We start from the raw sequence: 24,752 nt of genomic DNA on the forward strand, positions 1-24,752 counted from the left end.
TTCACATCTTTTTTCAAAAAAGAATCCTGCCAATCATGACTTTATTATGCTATTTTGCATGGAGGTGGGAGGAGACAGCTAATTTTTTAAGCTCTTGCTAATAAGCAGGAAGTCTCATAAGGATTTATACCTTTGGAAGCATGTTTATCAAATTATTATCAGAGCAATTATTATTTAGAAAGAAAATCATTTAGCAAAGAAAATACTTTACAGACCAAAAGTTTTACCAGATTCTACAGAGCATTGTCATAATAGCTGAAGTTGATGAATCATGAAAGAATCTTTTATCACAAATAACATTCACAAGAACAGTTTTTTTGTTTTTTTGGTTTTTTTTTTGAGACAGAGTCTCACTTATTAACCCTTGGTAGAGTGCCGTGGTGTCACAGCTCACAGCAACTTCCAAATCCTTGGTCTTAGGCTATTCTCTTGCCTTAGCCTCCCGAGTAGCTGGGATTACAGGCGCCCACCACGATGCCCGGCTATTTTTTTGTTGCATTTTGGCCGGGGCTGGGAACCTACCACACTCGGTATATGGGGCCAGCGCCCTACTCACTGAGTCACAGGTGCCACCCTCGCAAGAACAGTTTTATGACAGCAGGAAACAGAATAGGATAGTTAAGATTATGCCACACAACTCTGTATCCAAAACTGCGATGCTCTTGTTAATACTCTTCACTAAACGCTTTATCAGAACAAGCAGGAGAAAAGAACATCACTCCTTTCTTTCTGATACTCCCTCCATGTTTTTTTTTTTTAAAAGCCATAAAATGTAGCAAAACAACAGAATGGAATCAGGCCTGCTTTGCCTTCCCAGTGATTCTCAGGGAAAAGAATTATATCAAAACGGAGTTAGGCTTGCTTCTCTTTCACCTTAACAACTGCACTGAGGGACTTGGCACAGGACCAGATTCTACCTTAGCAGGTCAGACCAGCTGTTAGTTAAGTTAACTGTGGACTAGTTTTATCCATCACAGAAAGAGAAAAACCAAAGTTCTATGTATTTCACAGATGTATCATATGAATATCATGTTTTAAAAAACAATTTTTTTAACCTCATAGCCTTCTGTAATGCTTGGTGACTGTCCCACTGTCATCAGGGAAGTCCTGTGTAAAGGAAAGGGCAGGGTTGTGTCTTGGCCATGGAAGAAGCAGGACTCATCCTGTCGGAGCCTAATATCCCCTCAGGCCCCCCAACCCTTGTTACCCCCAAGTTGTTGCCAGAGACACACTCCACTGCATTTAAGCCTTCCCATCAGCTTCATCAGCACTGATTAGGCACATGAAATGCAGAGGTCTGGGGGTCACACTTTATTAGGACATTCTCTACAGATCTAGAGGAATGACCTGAGCAGAAAGAAAGGGCTGATGAAGAGGCCCTAAACCCTGCACAGGTGAAGGAGTCTCCAGGTGTGTAAAAAGTCAATTTTCTTGTGCAAGCCCAAGCAGGTCCTGGTTTTTCCTATGATGAATACTTTTCAGCTTTAAAGATTTTATTTTAGATCCCACCCCGCTCCCCAAAGCCCACTGACTCTCAGGTTTGCTGATGTCCCAGGCACAGCCCCCCTGCCTCTGGTCCTCCTCTCGCCATGCAGAGAAGGCTGGGGGTCAAGGGCAGCTTTGGGGGTTAGAGAGCTGAAAGGCGTTAAGATACATAAGCACACACATCACTGTCCTGTTCCAGGCCAGAGATCACCTGCCCTCCCACCTCACTCCGGCACAAGGAGTTGCCCAAGGCCTTTCTGAGGGCGAGGGGAGGAGCTGGGTCTCAGGACACTCGGGTCTCCACTCCACCTCAGCTTTTCAAAGTCAGGCAGGAACCTTTTTTCCAGACGGCAAAGAAAGGGAAGACTTTGCCTGAGAAAGAGGCGGTGAAAGTGAAGATGGGAGCCTGGGTCTGGGTGTCCAGGAGAGTCACCCGCCCAGCCTCGTAGTCCAGGGCAACGCCCACGCCGCGCGGGATGTCGCTCTGCGGCAGGTCGGTGCCGGGGGAGGTGCTGGCCCAGCACTGCTGGTGCGAGAAGATCACGGCCCAGACGCCCTCCTTGGCGCTCAGGCCCATGTCGCCTTTCCTCCTCACCTGCTCCCCGGCCACCCCCACCATGCAGCCGCCGCGGTCTCCCAGCTGCACCTCCACCTGCCAGCGGTGGCGCCCGGAAGAGAAGCCCGGAGAGCCCAGCACCGCGGGGAGGCCGTCGAAGCGCAGGGGACTGCCGCGCAGGTTCCGCCCCTGCCCGGTGTACCTCACCGACTTCCTGTCTTTGGAGAGGACTAGGCTCCGGCTGGCGGTCTGAGGGTCCAGAGTGATGACCCCTAGAGGGAGGATAGCATGGACATCAACAGCTGACAGCAGCCAACCAAAAATGTCCCTAGAGCAGGTAACGACGTGAGTGGGGTCAGAAAGAGCACCGCCGTGTGCAGCCTGCCCCTGGCCGGCTTCTGTGAGCCTCAGTTTCCCCTTCTGTTCCATGAGGACAGACAACGTTCGCTCTTCTACCTGACTGGCAGGTGGTGCTGTAAGGATTTGCTTCTCAGAGGGCGGTGGGTGGACCAGCAGCACCCATCCCTGTCTACTGGGAGGCGGTTAAAAAGGCAAATTGTTGCGCTCCATCCCAGACCCACTAAATCAGAATCTGTGTTTTAACAAGATCCTTAAGTGATTTTTTTCTGCACATTTAAGTTTGAGAAGCACTGTTTTATATCAGAATGAGGTGACACTTGTAAGAACAATTTCTAAATTAAGGGCCAATTTAAAGTAAGTGCTTAAAAAAAATCATACAGTATTTATTCATATCAATAAAGAATCTACCATTGTGTAATGTTAGTTACAAGCAACTAACATTAGCTGAGCATTTACTGTATACCAGATACTATACTAAGCTCTTTGCATGTATTAATTAATTTAATCCTCACAGCTATTTAATATGGAGTAGGTCCAGTACTATTATTACTATTTTTTCCATTTTGTTGATGAAGAAACTATGGGACAAAAAAAGCTTAATATTTTCCCCAGTGTCTCATATTTAGCAAGAGCTAGAATAGGGAATCCAAGCACTCGGGCTCAAGGATGCATGCATTTAACTGCTCTGTTTGCTGCCATGGATTGAATAGATGACTGAAAGAACAGCTCCCCAAATCCCCCTCTGTTTACCTGAATCTGTCTCCAAATGATGCGCCAAGTTTTCTGGGGGAAGCAGAAATAGAAAGATCTGTGACTTATTATTTCTTACAGGCCCCTCTAAAGGCAGGATGAGGACAGGGACAGGAGAAGGCTTGGTTTCTATTATGTTCTAATGGAAGAGAAGTGGTCTTCATTTTGCTGGACTCCCAGTCCAGTGCCTGTCTTTAGGGAGCAGAGGAGATACTCTAGGAAATGGTGCCCCTGAGTAAACTGAGATCACTGAGGGCAGACTTTGGGGAGGGATAATGTCTTGAGCCAACCTCAAAGGTGGGGAACGATGGAGATGGGTGACATGCAGAAGAGCAACTATTGCGAGTGGGGAAAGCTGTGGCCCTTTCCTCTTCACCTGAGAATGTCCTCATCATCTCTGGGAGGGCGAGTGTTTTCCTATGGAGATCGCGGATCTTCTTGACAAGTTCATGAGAAATGGTCTCTGTCCTCACAACAGTCTTTATCTCACGCCTGCAGACAAGTTGGTAACCAGCTAAGTCCAAATTACAAAAATAATGTTTGGGTGATATAGATCAAATGAGGCTAAAATCGTGTTAGGGAATGATTTTTCTGTCTGCAATGAATAATTTGGTTGAGTATCATTTCTTTACCTTTGCTGGAAATGTGTAGTGACTAAAGTAAGAGGCACTTTAATTAGACCTAAAAGGAACTAATCATGTAATCACGCTTTAAGAACTGGAGGTAGGCTTTGTAGGAGAATGTTTGGGTTTGTGAGGGCTGAGAGGGGCAGAGATCAGTTACCTCTATCTGAAATACAGTGAAAAACAGTGTGCTGTTTATAAAGGGAAAGAGGCTAGAAGAGAAGGTGGGGGGCTGGGGAAGATAAAAGAAAAAATATATTGGAATGAAAAAGCCCTTAATTTTGGTTCCAGCTTAGTCCTTGTTAGGCATTGGCTATATGACCGAGAGCAAGCTTTTCACTCCCTTACAGATCTCTTTGAAAAGTGTGTGCGCCTTCCTTATTCGTAGGCACCTGAGTTTTATACCTCCTACATACCAGTAGGCACAAGCACATGACAAGCATTCCCTAGCTATATGTCTCTTCTCATCTCAGTGCAGTGCCTAAAGCTTACAGCAGAAAGGAAAGGGCAGGGGCATGCATTTATAATACCTCCCAGCTCCTGGTGGCTGGTCCTTTCATAGCAACATCAGAAAATGCTTAAGGAAACAGGAGAAGTAGAGTGGGAAAAATGAATGAAAGAACAGACTAGTTTTCCCAGATTCCATGCTTATTATTTTCTTTTCTTTCTATTTTTCTCTTTTTTTTTTTTTTTTTTGAGACAGAGTCTCACTTTGTTGCTTCTAGTAGAGTGCTGTGGCATCACAGCTCACAGCAACCTCAAACTCTTGGGCTCAAGTGAGTCTCTTGCTTCAGTCTCCCAAGTAGCTAGGACCATAGGCATCTGCCACAATGTCCGGCTATTTTTAGAGACAAGGCTCAGGCTGTGGCTCAGGCTGGTCTCAACCTCCTGAGCTCAGGCAATCCACCCACCTCCCAGAGTGCTAGGATTACAGGTGTGAGCCACCACGCCCAGCCATACTTATTATTTTCTCCAGAAAATATTTCCATTTCAAATAATATTTTAAATAGTGTTAGGTACTAATAATTTTACAGACTAAATAGATGTTCCTGGATCAGCCTTAAAGCATGATTATTGCTTATAACTTCAATTATAAGAGAAAAAAATGTGTCTATAATACTGAGAGTTTTGATCAGGTTAAAAATGAACTTTCCATAAGTTTGGACTGTGTATGTGTATATGTGTGAATGTGCATGTGAGTGAATGAGGCAGTGTGTTTGTCAGAGTGCTTTTGCCTTTCTGGGGTATAGGAGGTGGGTGGCAGTGAGAGCCCCTCCCTCTTCACTCTCTGCATTGAACATAAAGGAGGCAGGACTGGGTGGTGGGTCCTACCTGCTCTGGTTGACTCTGACATCCTACAAAAGAAGACAAGAACATGCACTTAGTTTCCATATGTCCTCCTGTCAGGGATTCTGTACAATCTTTCTTCCTTGAAATATCAGCTCAAAACTCTCCTCTAGAGATTTATATCTATTTAATTACCTACTCATTAGACCACTCTTTTACATCGTGCTTTCTTACTAATTTGGGACTTTGTGGTAAGTTAATTTATGCTGATTTCTCTGTCTTAACCTTATCCTGTGGATGGGTACTGCCTCGAACCTTTAAAAAGTGATGGTAAAGGGTAGCACCTATGCCTCAGTGGGTAGGGCACTGGCCCCATAACTGAGGATGGTGGGTTTGAACCCAGCCCCGGCTAGTTAAATCAGCGGTGACAACTGCAACAAAAAAGCCAGGCATTGTGGCAGGCACCTGTGGTCCCAGCTACTTGGGAGGCTGAGGCAAGAGAATCGCCTAGGCCCAAGAGTTGGAGGTTGCTGTGAGCTGTGATGCTACAGCACTCTACTGAGGGCAACAAAGTGAGACTGTCTCAAAAAAAAAAAAAAAAAGGTAAACAGGGGTCAGCCTTGAGTTATCAGCTGGGTCTGATGTAATATCACATAATGATAACCACGGTAGGCACCATTTATTGAGTTCTCTCTGTGTACCAGGGACCCTGCTAAGCATTTTATATGGATTGTTTCTTATAATTTTTACGATAATCCTATGGACAGGGATGCTATTATTATCCCCATGTTTAGAGAGGTCAAGAGATTTACCCAAGACACACTATTAGAAGAGCTGACACTCAAACCCAAGACTGTCTGATCCCAAAACCCTTAGCATGACCACAGTATTCGGCCTGGACAAGTCTCCAGGCCCTCTGGATCCATATCTCCATAACCTCTCTAGGCCAGATAACTATCAGTCCTTTCCTTTAGAAATAATCTCCACTTCCCTCTCCTGCCTCTCTCCAGCCCATCACACGGCACCCCTTTCCCCTGGAGTCCTTCTCTATCCTCTGAAGTGGTGGGGTGTCTCTCACTTGTAAAAGCTCACTTGCTGGCTGCTGACACTTCTCCTCCAGCTCTGTGACCTGGGCTCCAAGCTCAGCAACCTCCTCAGAGACCTTTGCCATGTACTCAATCTTCTCCTTCCAAATCTGCTTCTCTAGCTCTCTCAGCCTGGCCAGCAGGAGACACCGCTGTTCCTTCAGGTCCTGCTCCAGCCTCTCAAAAGCTGCTTCTATCTGTTGCTTCTTGTTTTCAATCTTAGCCTGCAGGGGTAGGACAGACATGGTTAGGAAGGGGCTCAGAGCTAGCTTCTGGGAGGATCATCTATATTATTATTCATTAGAAGAGATAGGGAACAAGTTGTTCCAAGACACCTTATGGAAAAGTAGGTAGATTGTAAGGTGAACTTACTAATGATGAAGGCTGGGCTATTTTCTGAACTAGAGTTTCTAATAATAATGCCATATTATCCTCTAAGAGCCATGTTTCACTTTTAAAAAATCTTTCTGCAGCTATGATACCATCTTAACCCTACCATGCCTTCATAGACTTGAGTGAGAAAACCTATAGTCATTTCTTAAAAACCAATTGAGGCGGCTTGGCACCTGTGGCTCAGATGGCTAAGATGCCAGCCACATACACCTGAGCTGGTGGGTTCAAATCCAGCCTGGGCCTGCCAAATAACAGTGATGGCTGCAACCAAAAAATAGCCGGGCGTTGTGGTGGGCACCTGTAGTCCCAGCTACTTGGGAGGCAGAGGCAGGAGAATCGCTTGAGCCCTGGAGTTGGAGGCTGCTGTGAGCTATGATGCCATGGCACTCTACCCAGGGTGATAGCTTGAGGCTCTGTCTCAAAACAAACAGAAAAACAATTGAGGCAAAAGGAAGTTGTAATTAGAACCAACACAACTTAGTGGAAGAGTGTGAGATTGGTCTTAGCCATGAAGGTCACCATGTACAGGGCATCCATGGGTACTTTGACAGGAGTTAAGGGATGCTGGAGAGATCTTCCTGGACCCACACTCTGTCTCTTGGTCAAGGTACCAGAGATTCCCACATTGAATTTCCTCCTTCATAATTGTGTAGCATGAAGAAAAAAGTGAGAGGGAGCCAGATATAGCCACACTATCTGCCCCCTGTTCTCGAGGTCAGCCTTGAGGTCAGGATTAGAATCCAGACATTAATATACACCTTTCGATCCTAAGATTCCCATCTGCAGATGGTGTGTTCAGGTAGACAGACTTGGGCAGGTAGAGCAATGGACTAAGGGTCAGGAGACACAAGTGCTAGTCATTTCATCATGAACTTGGGCTTTGGCATGTGGCCTTGGGAGCATCACTTTCCTAGACTTTTCCATTCTGTAAAAAATGGCAAATAAGATGGATCTTGAATTAGAAGATGTCAGAACTACTTCCAGTGCTGATGTTCTGAGATCCCAAAGGCCCTTGTACAATGACAGGAAGGTGAATGAGAACAGTTTGTTAGTTCTTTCCAGCCAGACAACAGGCACTAACCAACAGGCTTCCCCAGAGTCTGTTAAGAAAACCCCAAAGGAGAAAGTGGCCAATAATGTGGCCTTTACCAGAAGCACTTGAAGCTTCTGGTCTTCTTGATACTTTATGTTCTCAATTTCATCTCTTTCTACAATCAGAGCTTCTAGCCGACTCCTGAGACGATCCTGTGGGGAGGAGAATGGGCAGAAAGAGGTACATTAATAATTCAATTCACAGACGTGAGTTGTCTACCACATTCCAGGCACACCACTGAGTGCTGAGGGATTCAGAGATAAAAGATATCTCCATCTCAGGCGGGAGTAGGTTGTGAGTGATTAAAATATAGATAGAAAAATGTAATAGTCATAGTGTGTGCACAGTCAAATCAGAAGGATGGTTCTGCCTGGAGGATTAAGGGAACCAGAATACATTTACAGTGGGCCTTGAAAGAATAATTTCCAGTTGGCCAGAAATGCTCCTGAACTGTATACTTAAAACTGATTAAAATGATAAAAGAGAAAAAAGGGGTGGGAGGTGGGTAGGAAAGCATTCTAGGAGGAAGAAACTGTGTAAAAAAGATTAGAAACAGAACAAATAAGCTGCAGATGCAGCTCAGTCTGGCTGGATACATGGCGCTGAGGAGGGTGGCTGAGAAAGAAGACTGGACAGCGAGGCAGGAGCCTGACTGCAAAGGGCCTGAGTGCCCTGCTAAGACAGTGGACTTTCTCTGGGCACTAGGGATCCATGGAGGGATTTTGAGAAGGGAAGTGACATGATTGGATTGGCTTCGTGTTTTCAGAGGATCTCCCTCTGATAGATTGGAGGGCAACTGGAAAGGGTGAAAATGGAGACAAGGAATGCACTAGAGACTTCAAAACAGGGGTCAGAGATGGGGAGAGCCTGGCTGTGGGAATAAAGCAGAGTTCAAGATTCTAAAGATGTTTCTGAGGAAACCACTTTCAGACCAAGTGACTGGATGATAAGAGAGAGATCTGAGAGGCAGGCAAGATAGTGTCCCCAAGACCAGGTGGGAAATTCTCATAATGCTGGACTACTGCCACCTTCCCCTTCTCAGCAAGAAGAGCAGCGCTTGCCGGTTGCCCTTGTCTGTTCCTCTCTTTCCTCTGATCTCCAGAGATCAGGGTCTTGTTAATCCCATATCCAGTCTAGGCCCTGGGAGAACAAGTTCATCTTGTCTATAACCTGCAGGAGATCCTACTCTGCACGGGGGCTGTCTGTCCTTAGTGAGCAAAACCACGGCTGCAATTCTTTGGGCTGTGGGGTCCTCTGAGGGCTTGCTCTAAAGTCCCCCTGAGACAATGACCTCCTACATATCCAAGAGGAGCCATGTCCCTTTTTAGTCTGGGAGTGTCCCTAGTGTCCTTCAGCCTCAGGGTCCTCTGACATGGAAGCCAGGCCCTTCATCCAGGTTCCTATCCCATTCTCTCTACCCACAACAGAACATTGTCCCGCCCTAAACAAGTCCAAGGTAGAGCTGCACTTCTTACCCGGTAGGGCTGAATAGCCTCATCAAGGAGCCCCATAGGGTGGGCCTGGTGGGAAGGACTCTCCCGGCAGAACACACAGAGGAACTCAGCATCCTTTTCACAGAAGAAGTATATCTTCTCACCGTGCTCCTTACAGTAAGTCTCCTCCAGTGAGCCTAGGGGGACAGGGGCCATGGGGGCCTCTGACTGCTCCTCCTCCTGGTAGAGTGGGCAGAGTAGGATCTTGCCTGAGGGCTGAGCCCCCATCTGGGAGGGCGGCAGGAGGCAGAGCTGGCAGGTGTGTCCACAGGTGGTGGTCACCGCATCCTCCCGGCGCCTCGTGCAGGCAGGACAGTTGGCCCCCTCATGAACCACCTGCAGGGTGGGGGTTGAGGGCATCACAATGCCTTCCCCAGCCTGTCCACTCGGGCCTTTGCCTTCGTCCACACGAATTTCCTTTCCCTGAAATTGAGTTGCATTTAAATGAGTCACAGAAGAAAAGGACCAGGAGGCCAACAGAGAGGAAGGCAGGAATGTCAGTGCAGGGAAGCCACCAGCTCCACCTCTGGACTCTTCGTGCAGAGCCCTTGGCCACCACCCATCAGCTGAGTGGGTCCAAACTCCAGGGCATCTCGAATTACCTGGAATTTCCCAGTGGGGGGCAAGTAAGCTGATTGTGTACTCCTTCTGGCTCCTTCTGTCCCTGGGGTGGGGAGCAGAGCACACCATGAGGTCACAGGGAGATGGGGTTTCTGGGAATCTCTTGTCCACAGTGGGTGGGGAGAAATGGGGAGGAGACGCTTCCTGTCAAATTGAGCAGGTGGGAGCCATAAACTTCTGGCTTTGGGGAGTGCCCACAGCATCAAAGTCCAGACTGGAGTGGGAGGTGTTGACTTCCGGAGACTCTAGGGTGGAGATGCTGTTAAGACACTGCACGTCACCATGTGATGACTGCTTACCGGGTCTCCTCTGCTCTCCTTTCCTGCCCACCTCATCTGCTCGTGCTAGCCTTTTCTTGTGCTCCTAAATACCCTCCTACCCAGCACCACAGTCCCCACTGGATTTGGGGTAACAATGGACTTTAATTTTATTTTTTTTACTGTAGGTGGGAGAAGGCAAGAAATCAAAATGCAAATGATTTATGTTGCTAAATGTTAGAAAACAATCAGAAAAAGTGTCAATCACATTTATCTAGGGTTTAGTGTTTTCATATTATTATATCTCATTCTAATAACTACCCTCTGGGAAGGTATCCTTGCCTTCATTTCACAGAGAAGGAACTATAAAGTGAAAGGTAAAATGACTTTCCAAAGGTCACAGAGCTAGAAAGCCTCATATCCCAGGCTCCTGGCTTTACGGCCTGTCCTCTTCTGCACAAGCCATAGCAGGACTGAGATCCAGCACTACGGATCTTCATCCACTCACCTGCATCTGCCCATAAAGCCAGGCCTCCCTCTGTCCTCCCCTGAGTGATCAACCCAGCCCCTCTGGTTGTTCCCTTTTTACTCACTTTCCCTTCCCACCTGCACGTCCCCCTTGGAGTGTAGCCTTGGAGCTACACTGTCCCATACAGGAGGCACCAGCCACATGGGGTCACTGAGCATTGAAAGGTGGCCAGTGTGAATCGAGGTGTGCTGTATGTGTAAAATCCACACCAGATTTCAAAGACCACGCCACACACAAATAAAAAGAGATGTAAAATATTAATAGTGTGTTATACGGATCATATTTTGAAATGATAATATTTTGCAAATATAAGGCTAAATAAAAGGCATTACTAAATTAGTTTCACCTATTTCTTTTTACTCTTTCTATATGGTTACAAGGACATTTTAAATTGTAAGTTTAAATGCACATTGCATTTTTATTGGACAGCACTGCTCAGAAGACATGTAGATCTGGCTGCACGTTATGGCCACTCACCTTCCTACTTGTGTACCTTGGGCAATATAAATAAGCTAACTGAGCCTCAGCTTTCTCATTTATAAAACAGAGATCCTAATAGCATTGATGGTGTAGAAGAGGCAGGAGAAATAAATTAGATCATACATTTAAATTGCTTCTATTATTGTATGGCCTATAATCATTACGAATAATTGCTGGCTGTTACCTCCCCCACACAGGGAATATTCCAACCTCTTTCGAAACTGTGGTAGGACAGTTGGGGGATTACCATTGAAGTTAGTGATGCCGTGTGTACCAGGGCACAAGGACCTTATCTGAGTCTCCACACTCTCCTGCCCACTGATGGGCAAGCTCTGGGCTGGCTGATATCTCCAATCTCCCTGGAGACAGCTGGCCTAGTCACTGCAGGGAGGCTGGGTGGCATTTCCACTGTGTTACCCAGTCTCCCTCCTGAATCCAAAAGAACATCTCTTTCAACAGTGGATGGTGGAGCTATCACCACTTTCCTTCCACTGTGTCTCTGGATGCACAGAACAGAACAGCAGGTCCCATGATGGTCTCCAGTCCAGAGAGTAACTGAGGTCATCTCTGGAGCATTGTGAGCCCCTCGTCCTGCTCCTCCTCTGCTGTTCTCCACCTGTGCTATTGGCAGGACAACAGAACCCTGGCTGCCAGAGGGGGTCCTTGTCTGTGCGTATGAGGATGGGGGTACTGGTCCGTATTTAAGATGTGCTTGTGTCTGGCCATGAGCACGTGCAGGTGTGTGAGTGTGTCCTCACTGTTCTCCCAGACCTTCTCCCTCTACCAAGCAAAGAGGGTGACCTTGAGGAGGCCATAGGCCTAGCAGCACCAACATGGCCTCAGCTGCCTCTGTGACCAGCCTGGCAGAAGAGGTCAATTGCCCCATCTGCCAAGGCACCCTCAGGGAGCCGGTCACCATCGACTGTGGCCACAACTTCTGCCGCAGCTGCCTCACCCGGTACTGTGAGATCCCAGGCCCAGACCCAGAGGAGTCTCCTACCTGCCCTCTCTGCAAGGAGCCCTTCCGCCCTGGGAGCTTCCGGCCCAACTGGCAGCTGGCCAACGTGGTGGAGAACATTGAGCACCTCCAGCTGGTGTCCATGCTGGGCTCGGAAGAGAAGGACGTCTGCCAGGAGCATGGAGAGAAGATCTACTTCTTCTGTGAGGATGATGAGATGCAGCTGTGCGTGTTGTGCCGGGAGGCCGGGGAGCACAGGGCACACACCCTGCGCTTCCTGGAGGACGCAGCGGCTCCCTACAGGGTAGGAAAGGGGACGGGAGATCCCAGGGCAGGTGTGGGACTGGACTGGACTAAGAGGAGCAGAGCAGAGTTGTGAATTATTTAGGCCAGCTTGAGGCCCAGTTCTTTCTCCTTGCTAATAAGATTAACCAGGCAACAGACTCAGGCACAGAACATCATGTGTTTATGTTTTATGTTTTTTATTATTATTATTTTTTTGTAGAGACAGAGTCTCACTTTATGGCCCTCGGTAGAGTGCCGTGGTCTCACACAGCTCACAGCAACCTCCAACTCCTGGGCTTAAGCGATTCTCTTGCCTCAGCCTCCCGAGTAGCTGGGACTACAGGCGCCCACCACAACGCCCGGCTATTTTTTGGTTGCAGTTCAGCCGGGGCCGGGTTTGAACCCGCCACCCTCGGTATATGGGGCCGGCGCCTTACCGACTGAGCCACAGGCGCTGCCCTATGTTTTATGTTTTTGATGTGTTTTGTGTTGGCCGAAGAATAATGGGAGCTCAGTAAATACTTGTTGAGTGAACAAGTGGCCAAAACATTCGTGCATGTGTCTGCATTGTATCAGGTGTGTTTTCAGGAAGGAGGAATGATTACACAGTGTGTATGTGCATTAATGTTTTCATGTTTTTAGGTGTGTATGGTGTGTTTGAGTGGAAGTCTAAGTGTGTATGTATCTGAATGTTTTAAGTGTAACTGGTAGAGAGTTTATGTTTGGGTGGCATGTCATTTTATCTGTCATTACATTGGTGTGTGCTGGTTTTAGTTGTTTATATATTGTGTTTTAGTATAATACAAGTATGTGTGGATGTCTTAGTTAATTAGCATTTGATGTTGAGAGTTCTATATGTGTTTTTGAACATACATGTTTGGACATTTATGTGTGTTACCTGCTTCTAACTCTATTCTAGAACAAACAATTTTTAAAACAATTCGTCTATTAATTTTGTGTTATCCAAGTGTCTTCTCCCCTCTGGAATCATACACAGATTTGTTGTTGTTGTTGAGACAGAGTCTCACTTTTTTTACCCCCAGTAGAGTGCTATGGCATCATAGCTCACAGCAACCTCAGATTCTTGAGTTTAAGAGATCTTCTTGCCTCAGCTTTCCAAGTAGCTGGGATTATAGGCTCCTGCTACAACACCCGGCTATCTTTTACAGACAGGGTCTACCTCTTGCTCAGGCTGGTCTCAAACTCGTGTGCTCAATCGTGCACTCAAGCAATCCACCAGCCTTGGCCTCCTAGAGTGTTGGGATTACAGGGGTGAGCCACCACCCCGGCCTCATACACAGGTTATTGATTCTAGTAAGAAAGGAGGGTTGTCATTTGCACATGTTCCCTTTGAGATATGTCAGAAACTTGGACTAATTTCAGTGAAGTGCACATCAAACTCAGGACAGATCCCAGATACCACTTAAAACAAGCAAAATGGGCTCAGCGCCTGTGGCTCAAACGGCTAAGGCGCCAGCCACATACACCTGAGCTGGTGGGTTCGAATCCCCAGCCCGGGCCCGCCAAACAACAATGACGGCTGCAACCAAAAAATAGCCATGTGTTGTGGCGGGTGCCTGTAGTCCCAGCTACTTGGGAGGCAGAGGCAGGAGAATTGATTGAGCCCAAGAATTGGAGGTTGCTGTGAGCTGTGATGCCACAGCACTCTACCCAGGGTGACAGCTAGAGGCTCTAAAAAAAATAAATAAACAAAAAAAACAACGAATTAGGATGTTTACCCTGAAAAAAGGTTCAAATGGGAAAACCATGTCATAACCTCTAATGTCACAAGACAGAGAAAGCCCTGATCAAAATTTTTGGAGCACAAAACAAGAGGAATTAGACCCAAAGAGAGTAAGCTATGCTGTCAGGATGGAGAAGGGTCAGGCATTGTCAGCTAAGGGAGAGACCCCTTTCCTGGAGCCATTTCATTCCTGGAAGTAAAGGGTTGGATGAGGTGACACCCCTGCACAAATAATGTTTTCCATCTTAGGTATTTTATATTCCTTCTCCCCAGGAACAAATACAAAAATGTCTTAAGTGTCTAAGAAAAGAAAGAGAAGAGATTCAAGAAATCCAGTCAAGGGAAAAGAAAAGAATACAAGTCCTCCGGGTAGGTCATCGCTCCTTCTCTAAGTCCCTCCCCTTCCTCAGGGTCTGGTGTGTCCCTGACCAAGGCAACAAAGCATATAGGGCTTTGAAGTCATTCTGAGCTTGAATCCTGACTCTGACACTAACTATATGAAGTCACAATTCTCTAACTTTAGTTTACTTATCTATAAATGGAGAGTAAAAATTGTCACAATCTCATTGAACTACAGTAAGGATTAAATGAGATTGTGCCTGTAAAGTAGCTTAGGGCCATACATGAAGTGTGCACTTCACAAAAGGCAGGAGGTAGAGCATCCCCAGCACCCCCCTTCACCTTGTCTGAGTCCTACCCCATTTAGAAGCTCCAGCAGACCATGCTGAGGCAATGCTGTGTAGTCTAGTTTCCAGGAGTGGGGTGTGGGTGGAAAGGAAACAGTCCTCTCTCTCTCTCTCTCTCTCTCTCTCTCTCTCTCTCTCTCTCTCTCTCTCTCTCTCTTTCTCTCTCTCTCTCTCTCTGTGTGTGTGTGTGTGTGTGTGTGTGTGTGTAGGGTTGTTCCAAATTTTGGAAGATGTTGATCTAGACCAGGAAGGAGATGGGAGCAAAGTAAGGGAAAAGCTTGAAAACTTCCTCCGCTGCTCTCCTTTTGCCCCTTCAGACTCAGGTGTCCATCAAGAGGCAACAGGTGATTTCCGAGTTTGCACACCTGAGCCAGTTCCTGAAGGAACAGCAGAGCATCCTCTTAGCGCAGCTGGAGAGCCTAGATGGGGACATCTTAAAGCAACAGGATGAGTTTGACTTCCTGGTCACTGGGGAGATCTGCCGGTTTAGTGCTCTGATCGAAGAACTGGAAGAGAAGAATGAGAGGCCGGCAGGGGAGCTCCTGACGGTGAGCCTGGAACCCTGCTTCACCTGTGTCCTCCTGTGACCATTGCATCTGTACCTGTCTAAGCCCTGTCTCCTTAACTCACACATCTCTGTTGTCCCAGATGGGAGGTGGATCACAGGACTCAATTCTGGTCCATGCTTCCTCAAGTGTTCCCTGGACATCTGGCTCTCTGGTCTCCATCTCTTCATCCCACCACCCATCAAATAGGGAAGATACTTTCCTTAACTATCTCACAGAGCTTTTGTGAGGATACAATAGTAAAATGGAATTTGAAGTAGCACTTTGGAAAGTATCAAGTACTTTGCAAATGAATGTCTGATGATATTTCCAAAACCATTCTCTATAACCTAAATGTTACCATTGGCCGGTCAGGAAGTTTGTCCTCATTTATTTCACTTCCTGGCACTGGAGGAGAAATATTAGGGTATCAACAAGGCATCAGAATGGCACCATGATTTAGGGGGATACCCTCAGGCCTGAGAAACAAGAGACCTTGGTATGGGACTTACCTTTGCCTCTAACAAGCAGGGGCAGATCACTTCACTACGTGGGTCTATAAAATAAAATCTTTGGGCTCTGAAACCCAAGCCTAGTAAACTCTAATACTCTGTGACTCTACAGATCTGGTGTCTTTTTTCTGTCCAGGGATAGGAATGTGGTATTTTTTAGTCTTAAGAAAAGTGGGAGGGAGAAACTAGAAACTGAATGCTTCTGTCTACTCTCTCCTGTAGGATATCAGAAGCACTCTAATAAGGTAAGTGATACAGTTCCTCTTTTCCCACGGAAGTATACATACATGGACCACATGCCTAGGTATTGCCATATAAACATATAACATTCTCACATGGGACATAAATTCACATGTAAACTTTCACATACACAGGCACATTCTCATGTATAGCTGTAGATACTCATCCATACATAGCCAGCATTGACCACTCTTGGGCAATCCTGGAGAATTTATATCTGTCTGTGGCAGTGGTTCTCAACCTTCCTCATGCCACGACCCTTTAATATAGTTCCTGTGGGTCACGACCCACAGGTTGAGAACCGCTGGTCTATGGGAAGTGGCAGAACAAGATGACAGGCTGATTTAAGGCATTATTAAGGAGGTTAATTCCCAGACCCCACCATTTTTGTGCCATTAGATGTGAAACAAGAAAGTGCCGGAAACCAGAGGCTGTGTCCCCTGAGCTGGGTCAGAAGATTCGGGACTTCCCCCAGCAGGCCCTCCCACTGCAGAGGGAGATGAAGATGTTTCTGGGTAAGAGAATCACAGGTCCCCACAGAGCGCAGGTGGGCATGAAGCACAGGTTTAGGAATGGCTTCTGTGCTCCACAGCCAAATGGTATTGTGGCAAGGTTTATCCCTTTCTGGTGCCTTGATTTCCTTATTTGCAGATTCTTATAAAAAGAATCTAACTGCCAGTTAGAATATTATGAAGAGAGATAATAAAGTTGAAGATTTTTGGGAAAAAAATCGAACCGATTTAAAAAATAATTACACAAATTTGATCAGTTAGCATTAAATAATATAAAAGATATTGATTAACAATGTTTGTCATTCTCAATAAGTTAAATAGCCCATGGCAACATTTGTAATATGTAATAAGTGTTTGATAATGAACATTGTTAATTAGTAACTGTCACAGTATTTATCCTATGGTATCTGATCTCCCCCCCCCCCCCCACTTTCCTTCTGTTGTTCTAGCTCTCTGAGTTGGACTGCCCATGTAGGTACTTGCCCACTTCCCTTTTCTGGAACAGGGAATGGTGATGGGAAAGGGGTGGGGGGAGAGTTTGAGATGACAGATGGTAATGGAATGTGGCCTCTATGCCATCACCTCCTACTGCCACCTGTTTCTCAATGACTCACCCACAAGACTGTCACCTGAGAAGAACTTTTCCCCATAAGTCCACTTCCAGGCAGTGAAGGAAAGTTTACCTAAGCAAAGGCTCACTTTTGACTACCTGCAGAATAATTTCCAAGCAGACAAGAAATAAATGGACCCACTCATCTCCTTATTAGGCAGATGTTTCTTGAGCATTTACTATGTCCTGGGTCCTGTGGATACGGAGGTGAGAAAGGCAGATGTAGTCTCTGCCCGCTCAGAGCTAGAGCAGTGGGGCTCAGAGTGGGGGCCCACCCAGCAGCATCAGACCCCCTGGAACGTGTTCACAGTGGAGATTTTCAGCCCCTACCTTCTCTTTGTTCCTCCCCTCTTATGTGCCTCATCACTAAAAGTTCTGTGGTCTTGTGAGACTAATGAAATGTCATCCTATTTTATTTCTTCTTTACAGAAAAACTCTGTTTTGAGTTGGACTATGAGCCAGGTAAGCAGCTACATCAGGATGAGAGAGAGTGATGAGTCCCTGAAAAGGAGAGACAGTTACGCAGGGTTCTGCACTGGGCACCACAATATTCATATACGTACACACATGGATGTGTATATGCATCGTACGTATGTACACATGTGTGTCTGTATATCATGTATACATGTAGTGTATACACATGTCACCGCCTTTGCAAGGCACTCAGGAGAACCATGAAGAAGGGACAGGCACACACATCTATAGCCTGTGTGGTATGAAGCTCACATCCTGGTCTGTGCATCTTGGGTGGATAGAAAGATTAAACTGAATGGGATAAAGTCTGTCAGGGAAGGCTTTCTGGATAAAGGGAACTTTAAACTGGGTTTAAAATCATATTCTTAGAACTGTCAGAAGCCCCTGCTTCTTCTAAGATGTCATTTCACAGGTGACAGAAGGAGGATGGCCTGTAGGTAGAAAAGGAATGAATAGAATGGATCCCTTCAAGGCAGTTGTTCCCAATGAATCAGCCAAAGACCCCGGGGAGTCATGGAATTGTTAGAAGAGGCTCACTAACCCATGGATGTATCCAAATGCATGATATTTTCTCAGTTTATGAATACTAAAAATTCCAATATGCAGGGGTCTGCAGAAGAGTTTGGTCCTCAGACTCTGACAGTTTTAGAATGACAAAGGCAGAGTGAGTGAGCCAGAGAGCCTGCGGGATGGACAGTAGATGAGTTGCAAGTGCCCTGGGAGGAAGGCAGGTGGGTACCACGAAGTTTGGATGGAGGAATTGTCTCCTCTTTCTGAGACAGAGCCACAGGGATGGGAGGGTGAAGCGTAGCAGCAGGAGCAGGCCCCAGCGGGCACTCACAGCTTTGGAAGCCAGCCAGGGTGCGGTGAGCAAAACAGCTGTCCAGTGGACCGCACAGGCCCACATGAGAGCTGCTGCCGCCTTGAGGCAGGCTCCTCAGGCCTTACCGTGTGCACCTATCCCCGGGGCATCTTGTTAGGATGCACGTTCTGAGAGGCCGTATTTCTAACCAGTTCCCAGGTGATGCCACACTGCTGGTCCACATAGGCGCTGCACACGTTGTTGGTAACAATAGTGCTTACGGGGACACCAGGGGGAGATTTTAGGCCCTCCTATGCTGACATCCATGTCCCTTTTGGTTTTCCCCACAGCACACATCTCTCTAGACCCCCAGACTTCCCACCCCAAGCTCCTCTTGTCCGAGGACCACCGGCGTGCGCAGTTCTCCTACAAATGGCAGAACTCACCAGACAGCCCTCAGCGTTTCGACCGGGCCACCTGTGTGCTGGCCCAGGATGGCTTCACGGGGGGGAGACACACGTGGGTGGTGAGTGTAGACCTGGCCCACGGGGGCAGCTGCACCGTGGGGGTGATGAGCGAGGACATGTCGCGGAAGGGGGAGCTTCGTCTGAGGCCAGAAGAGGGGGTGTGGGCCGTGAGGCTGGCCTGGGGCTTTGTCTCGGCTCTAGGCTCCTTCCCCATGAGGCTGGTGCTGAAGGAGCAGCCCCAGCAGGTGCGGGTGTCTCTCGACTATGAGGTGGGCTGGGTGACCTTTGCCAACGCTGTCACCCGCGAGCCCATCTATACCTTCACTGCCTCCTTCACTAGGAGGGTCTTCCCCTTCTTTGGGCTCTGGGGCCGGAGGTCTAGCTTCTCCCTGAGCTCCTGAGAGGGTGCAGTTACCCTCCTCTAAGTACAGGTCTCATGTCAAGTACTATGTGGACTTAATCCCTGGCTGGGTCACCTGAAGACTTGGAATACAAATGACTACTTTAGACAATGATTTGGAGCCAGGGTCAAAGGTTGACCCTGAATCTGCTTGCTGATCAAGCCCCTTGCCCTGTGCCCAGTGAATGACCAGGGTACCCAAGGATCCAGGCTGCTCCCAGCTTTCCTCACTGACATCCCCACCAGGCACAGAAGTAGGTAGCTGTGTCCAGGAGAGAGCACTGGATTTGGAGTCAGAAGACCTGAGTTCTAGAATCAGCCTTGTAACCAAGCAATTGTATGACCTTAAGCAAGGAATCTCACCTATCTTCATCTTTTCTTCAAAAAATATTATTGGGTTTATATACTCACATTCTCAAACGTTTATTGTGTGCTACCTGTGAACCATGTGGTGTGGTCGGCACTGGTGATGTGAAAATAAAAAGAAAAATGCCTGTTCTGTATCTGACAGCAATCCTGGGAGGAGATGAGACACAAAGAGGGAGTTACAGCACAGTGTGGTGGGTGCTGTGTCAGGGGTCTGACCTCGGCATGGTGGTGCTCAGAGAAGGGAGGCATACTCCAGCCTGGAGTGAGAGGGTGAGTCGGTGATGGGTTTCTGGTGGGGATGGGTCTAAAGGACAAACAAGGTGAATGAGGGAAGGTGGGAAAGGGCATCTTAGGAAGAGGGAACATCAGAGAACTGGCTGGGTGCCCTATGACCATGGAACAGTGGAACATCTTTATTGCCCTTATGAGCAGGTGTGTGCTATCCTCCCTCTGGCTCCACTCGCTCCCTCCCCCCAACCTGGTGGTGCCATTTCTGGCTGAGATGAAGGTGCAGGGCCTAGGGGAGGCATGGCCGTAAACCTCAACTCAAGGACCACATTCAACCCTGTTCTTTCTCATCAGTTGATGACTGAGGTCAAGAAATGAGATGGTGGAAGCAAATGAATCACAAAGAGCTCAGCTGTGGGAGCAGAAATGGCACCATCTGCACCCTTGTACTGTGTAAAAAATCTCAGGAGGTCAGGGGGATAAGTCGAATGACCTATAACCTTTAGCCTAAAGCAGTGGTTTTTATACAGTTTAATGCCGCTACCCTTTTATACAGTTCCTGTGGGTCGTGACCCACAGGTTGAGAACTGCTGGCCTAAAGAGTTGAGACTGCTGTAGGGCTGAACAAAAATGTGACATCTGAGAAGTGGGGTGGAAGAAGGGAAAGATTAGGGATTTGGAGAAGATGAGTAGATTTGGAATGGACAGCTCTATGAGAGACAGGAAGCCAGGTGGTGCTGGGGAGGCCAGGGTGGGCATGGTGTGAAGAAGCTGGCTATTGGTCAGTTGGAAATCCCCCGTCCTGGTGCTGGAAGGACAGGCCTGTTCACTCATACATGGTTGCTTAGAATTTGGAAAATGCTATCAGTCGTCCCAAGGTGGGATTGTAAATCCTACACATAATTAAAGTATTATCTTAACTGTACTGAGTGACCACATTTTATTTTCTAGTTTTTATTGATGTTGTATTTTATTCTTTGTAATCATGCCCTTCACTCACAGCATCTTTAACATTATCTGTTTACTCTGGTTAGACATAAATTACGAAGTTCTACCTTTTCCCTACTCTGTCCTCTTGGAGGATGGGAACTATCCTGAGTGTAACCTCAAAGGGACAGGGCACAGAGTGCTTAAGGCCCAGGCTTAGAATTCATCTGAGGAAAAAAACCTTGGAGAGCAAGAGCCAGGCATTGGAGGGAGATTGTATTGTTTTCCCTAGGAGTATTGTTTCATATAAAATGTTATATGTTCCAAAAAATAAAATAGACACATACAAGTGCCTATATTATAAAACATATCTAAAACTCCAAAACCTGAGATTCTACTAAAAAGTGAATTATATTTTTCTATGTGTGTTTTTTGTTTTGTTTTTTTTTTTTGAGACAGAGCCTCAAGATGTTCCCCTGGGTAGAGTGCTGTGACATCACAGCTCACAGCAACCTCCAACTCCTGGGCTCAAGCGATTCTCCTGCCTCCGCCTCCCAAGTAGCTGGGACTACAAGTGCCTGCCACACCTGGCTATTTTTTGGTTGTAGCCATCATTGTTGTTTGGCAGGCCCGGGCTGGATTCGAACCCACCAGCTCAGGTGTATGTGGCTGACACCTTTACTGGTTTTAGCTGGGTCTTTAAAAATGACTATTAGCCTATACTGCATATGTGTATGAAGATCCTGGCCTGCTGTTGGGGGGCTTTACACACTTTATGTCACTTAACCACTGTAACTCTGTGAAGTATATCCTATTTTTTTTTTTTTTTCTAAAGAGACAGGGTTTTGCCATATTTCCCAGAGGTCACGGGCTTCTGGGCTCAGGTGATTCTCCTGTGTCAGCTTCCCAAGAAGCTGGGATTACAGGCTTATGCCACTACATTCAGCTAGATCCTCTTATTATCTCACTTTAAAGTTAAGAAAGCTGAGGCCTACTGAGTTTTGATTATTTGCTCAGCTGATATCATACAGCCAGATTTTTAATTTATGTCTGACTCAGAGCTCTTTTATTTTTTATTTTTTGTGGAGACAGAGTCTTACTATGTTGCTCACACTGGTCTTGAACTCCTGGCCTCAAGGACTCCTCTTGACTCAGCCTCCTCAAGTGCTGGGATTACAGGTGTGAGCTACCATACCTGGCCTCAAGAGTTCTTAACCATTATACTGTACTGCCTTATTCAGAAATAGATGCCTGGGTGGGTCCTGGTGAATATTTGAAGGCTGGCTACACTCCCAATGAGTGACTTGGATTCAGAAAGGCAATTTACATTTCTTACACTGAAAAATAAAACTTCCAGCAAGTGAAAATGCTCCTCCCCTAGGTACTTTTATTTAATACTTGAAGCTTACTTACTTTTAGAATGTAGAGTCAGCAAAGGAAGTAGATAGATCTGAAACATTAGAGCTTCAAGACAAAGGCAGCTGGATGAACCTCCATGTTCTGCCCTCCAGGGGCAGGGCTCCCAGTTCCCTCCCTAGGCAGTGCCAAAATCTAGAGCAGTGGTTCTCAACCTTCCTAATGCCGCGGCCCTTTAATATAGTTCCTGTGGGTCGCGACCCCTTTGGACTGTATTAAAGGTTCATGGCATTAGGAAGGTTGAGAACCACTGCTCTAGAGGCTCCTGTGCTCCCTTATTGTCCCTTCCAAGATGCCAAAAAACTATTGCACTCTGAACATCCACAAGTTAACACCTGATTTATTCACAGCTTACATCATAGCAACTCTTTCTATTGCAAAAACAGAGAACCATTCAAGTTTGTTCAAATAACAGGAAAATTTATTACATGAACAGATACAGAAATGAGGAAAATTGGATTTTCCATCATTAGCCAGGCCTCTAGGGAAGTTATGGCAGGGGTGGGGTGGGGCAGTAAGGGACACCACCAGTTTCTGTAGGAAGAGCTAGAGATGCAAAAAATGCTGGTGATGGCTTGGCGCCCATAGCTCAGTGGTTAGGGCGCCACATACAACAGGGCTGGCAGGTTCAAACCTGGCCCAGGCCTGCTAAACCACAATGACAATCACAACAAAAATATATCCGAGTGTTGTGGTGGGTGCCTGTAGTCTCAGCTACTTGGAAGGTTGAGACAAGAAAATCGCTTAAGCCCAAGAGTTTGAGGTTGCTGTGAGCTATGACACTACAGCACTCTACCCAGGGCAACATAGTGAGACTCTGTCTGGAAAAAAATATGCTGGTGATAATAACATGCACACATAGAACTCATTTTGGCCAGACATCACAATAAATATTTATATACTAACTCATTTAATCACAATGACCCTATAGGAACAGACAAAAATGGTTTGGGGTGTAGGAGACCCTGCACCAAGCTTGTGGAAGCAGTCACTGACTCTTGAGGGAAGTGCTGGGAGTGGAGCAATCTCCTAACTGGCATGGAGACGTTTGGCCGCCCAGAGACAAGCCCTCAAACAGATGCATATAATAATGAGATAAGGTCCATTGCTCGTTAGCAAGCAGGTGTTATACATTAGACATTCTTGGTGCAGAAGGGTGGGAGTCAAGCCCGGGGAGAAAGAGCACTAGTGATCATTAAGCACGTAGCTCTTATGTGTGGGCCCCACACCTGTTGTATAATGCTTCAATAAAAGGCCACGGCAGAGGTTGCCCGGGGCTCTCCCTGGAATATGGGAAGCCTATCTCTTGCAGGCATTTTGTACCTTCAATCCGTGGTCCTGGCTGCTTTTATTCGTGCAGCTACAGAGTGTACACAGCGGGCACCGACATGGGGGTTTCTCACCCATGGCCGTGGGAATGGGACAAGATAAAGTTGTCTAGGGTTTGTTACCCATAGGAAAGAGCCTTGCATTCTTTCATGGCCATAACTGTGTACAGTGAAGGCATGCAGATGTAACTGCTATTTGGCAGGTTGCCACTATTCTCCTGGGTATAAAGGTGTACAAGACCTTCTGTATGTCTGGATTGTGTATCACAGAATGTAGACTTTTTGTGTAACTCAGCTCCCTGGCCGCCAGGAGCTGGATAAGGGCAGACCTCCCACATTGCTTATCAGCCACCCATGAGCTGAATAAAGCATGTTGCACCTGCCCGCCATGCCTGAGTTTCTTTCTGAATCAGAACACTGGCATTAGAGACCCTATCAGGCGGTTGCTATTGTTACTATCCCCATTTTGTACATAAAGGAACTGAGACATAGAGGTCAAGTAACCAGTTCCAAAACAACCAATGGTAATACGTAGCAGAGCAGACATACGGGTTCGGGTGGTTCAGCTCTCTAGTCTGTGGTCATGACCATTACGCTGTATGTTGTATGTTCAAGAATGGGTAGGAAGGGGGTTTGAGGTCCAAGGAAGCGTGGAGACTGGATTATCCTGTGGCCTCTCAGCAGCATGGATCTTGAACACCTGCTCAAGAACACGCCCTGTGTGTAGCTCCAATTCCCTCTGCACCTGTCTTCCAGCCAGCTAATAGCACTTTCCTCACAATTCCCTTCTGAGTCTCCAAGGGAACCCAACGGTTTCAGTTAATTATCATTGTCTCTCTTTGATAAGAATTTTCTCAACTGGCCACCTCATAGACTTGATTGGCCAACCATCTGCTGATCAGATGTCCAGCCCCAGCCTGATCTTCTGTTTCAATCCTGGCCTATTGGTCAGAGGATGGCCAAGGGAAGTCTGGCAGTGCCTGTGCACTAATGGACTTCTCTCCAGTTGAGAGACCCTCGAAGCTGTCAGTCTCCTTCCAGTTCTGGAACAAGCAACATTAGCCCCACCTGGGAGGCAAGGATTGTTAGCTGTCACCTTCAGGAGTGGGTGTTCCTTCCTTGGCTAATGTCTAGTTCTTATGAGATCTGACAAGTAAGTTTCCAAACTGATCCTAGGGAATGTGCTACATACCTCATTGCTGAATATCACCACAGTCACCTTTTTTTTTTTTTCCAG

General features: G+C 46.9%; 2 protein-coding genes across 4 annotated transcripts; one reads left to right on the forward strand and one right to left on the reverse strand.

The window, feature by feature from the left end:
- Positions 1 to 368: 368 nt before the first annotated feature.
- TRIM15 (tripartite motif containing 15) lies at positions 369 to 10,048 on the reverse strand. 2 transcript variants are annotated; one of them, XM_053603315.1, is made up of 8 exons: positions 9,728 to 10,046; positions 9,108 to 9,548; positions 7,689 to 7,784; positions 6,140 to 6,370; positions 5,107 to 5,129; positions 3,528 to 3,643; positions 3,152 to 3,184; positions 369 to 2,313 (listed from the first exon to the last, which is right to left on the reverse strand). In XM_053603315.1, the coding sequence occupies exons 1-8, from the start codon at positions 9,947 to 9,949 to the stop codon at positions 1,796 to 1,798; spliced, it is 1,680 nt and encodes a 559-aa protein (XP_053459290.1). In that variant the 5' UTR covers positions 9,950 to 10,046; the 3' UTR covers positions 369 to 1,795. The 2 variants fall into 2 exon arrangements, with proteins under 2 accessions (XP_053459290.1, XP_053459291.1); XM_053603316.1 differs by lacking the exon at positions 3,528 to 3,643 and having other exon boundaries at positions 9,728 to 10,048.
- TRIM10 (tripartite motif containing 10) lies at positions 9,114 to 20,744 on the forward strand. 2 transcript variants are annotated; one of them, XM_053603318.1, is made up of 9 exons: positions 9,114 to 9,242; positions 11,472 to 11,681; positions 11,959 to 12,274; positions 14,273 to 14,368; positions 15,003 to 15,233; positions 15,965 to 15,987; positions 16,382 to 16,497; positions 17,534 to 17,566; positions 18,731 to 20,744. In XM_053603318.1, exons 3-9 carry the CDS (start codon positions 12,113 to 12,115, stop codon positions 19,246 to 19,248), a joined length of 1,179 nt encoding a protein of 392 aa, XP_053459293.1. In that variant the 5' UTR covers positions 9,114 to 9,242; positions 11,472 to 11,681; positions 11,959 to 12,112; the 3' UTR covers positions 19,249 to 20,744. The 2 variants fall into 2 exon arrangements, with proteins under 2 accessions (XP_053459293.1, XP_053459292.1); XM_053603317.1 differs by having other exon boundaries at positions 11,472 to 12,274.
- Positions 20,745 to 24,752: the final 4,008 nt, after the last annotated feature.

This window comes from Nycticebus coucang, chromosome 9 (genome assembly GCF_027406575.1).
Source record: "Nycticebus coucang isolate mNycCou1 chromosome 9, mNycCou1.pri, whole genome shotgun sequence".
Lineage (NCBI taxonomy): Eukaryota > Metazoa > Chordata > Mammalia > Primates > Lorisidae > Nycticebus > Nycticebus coucang.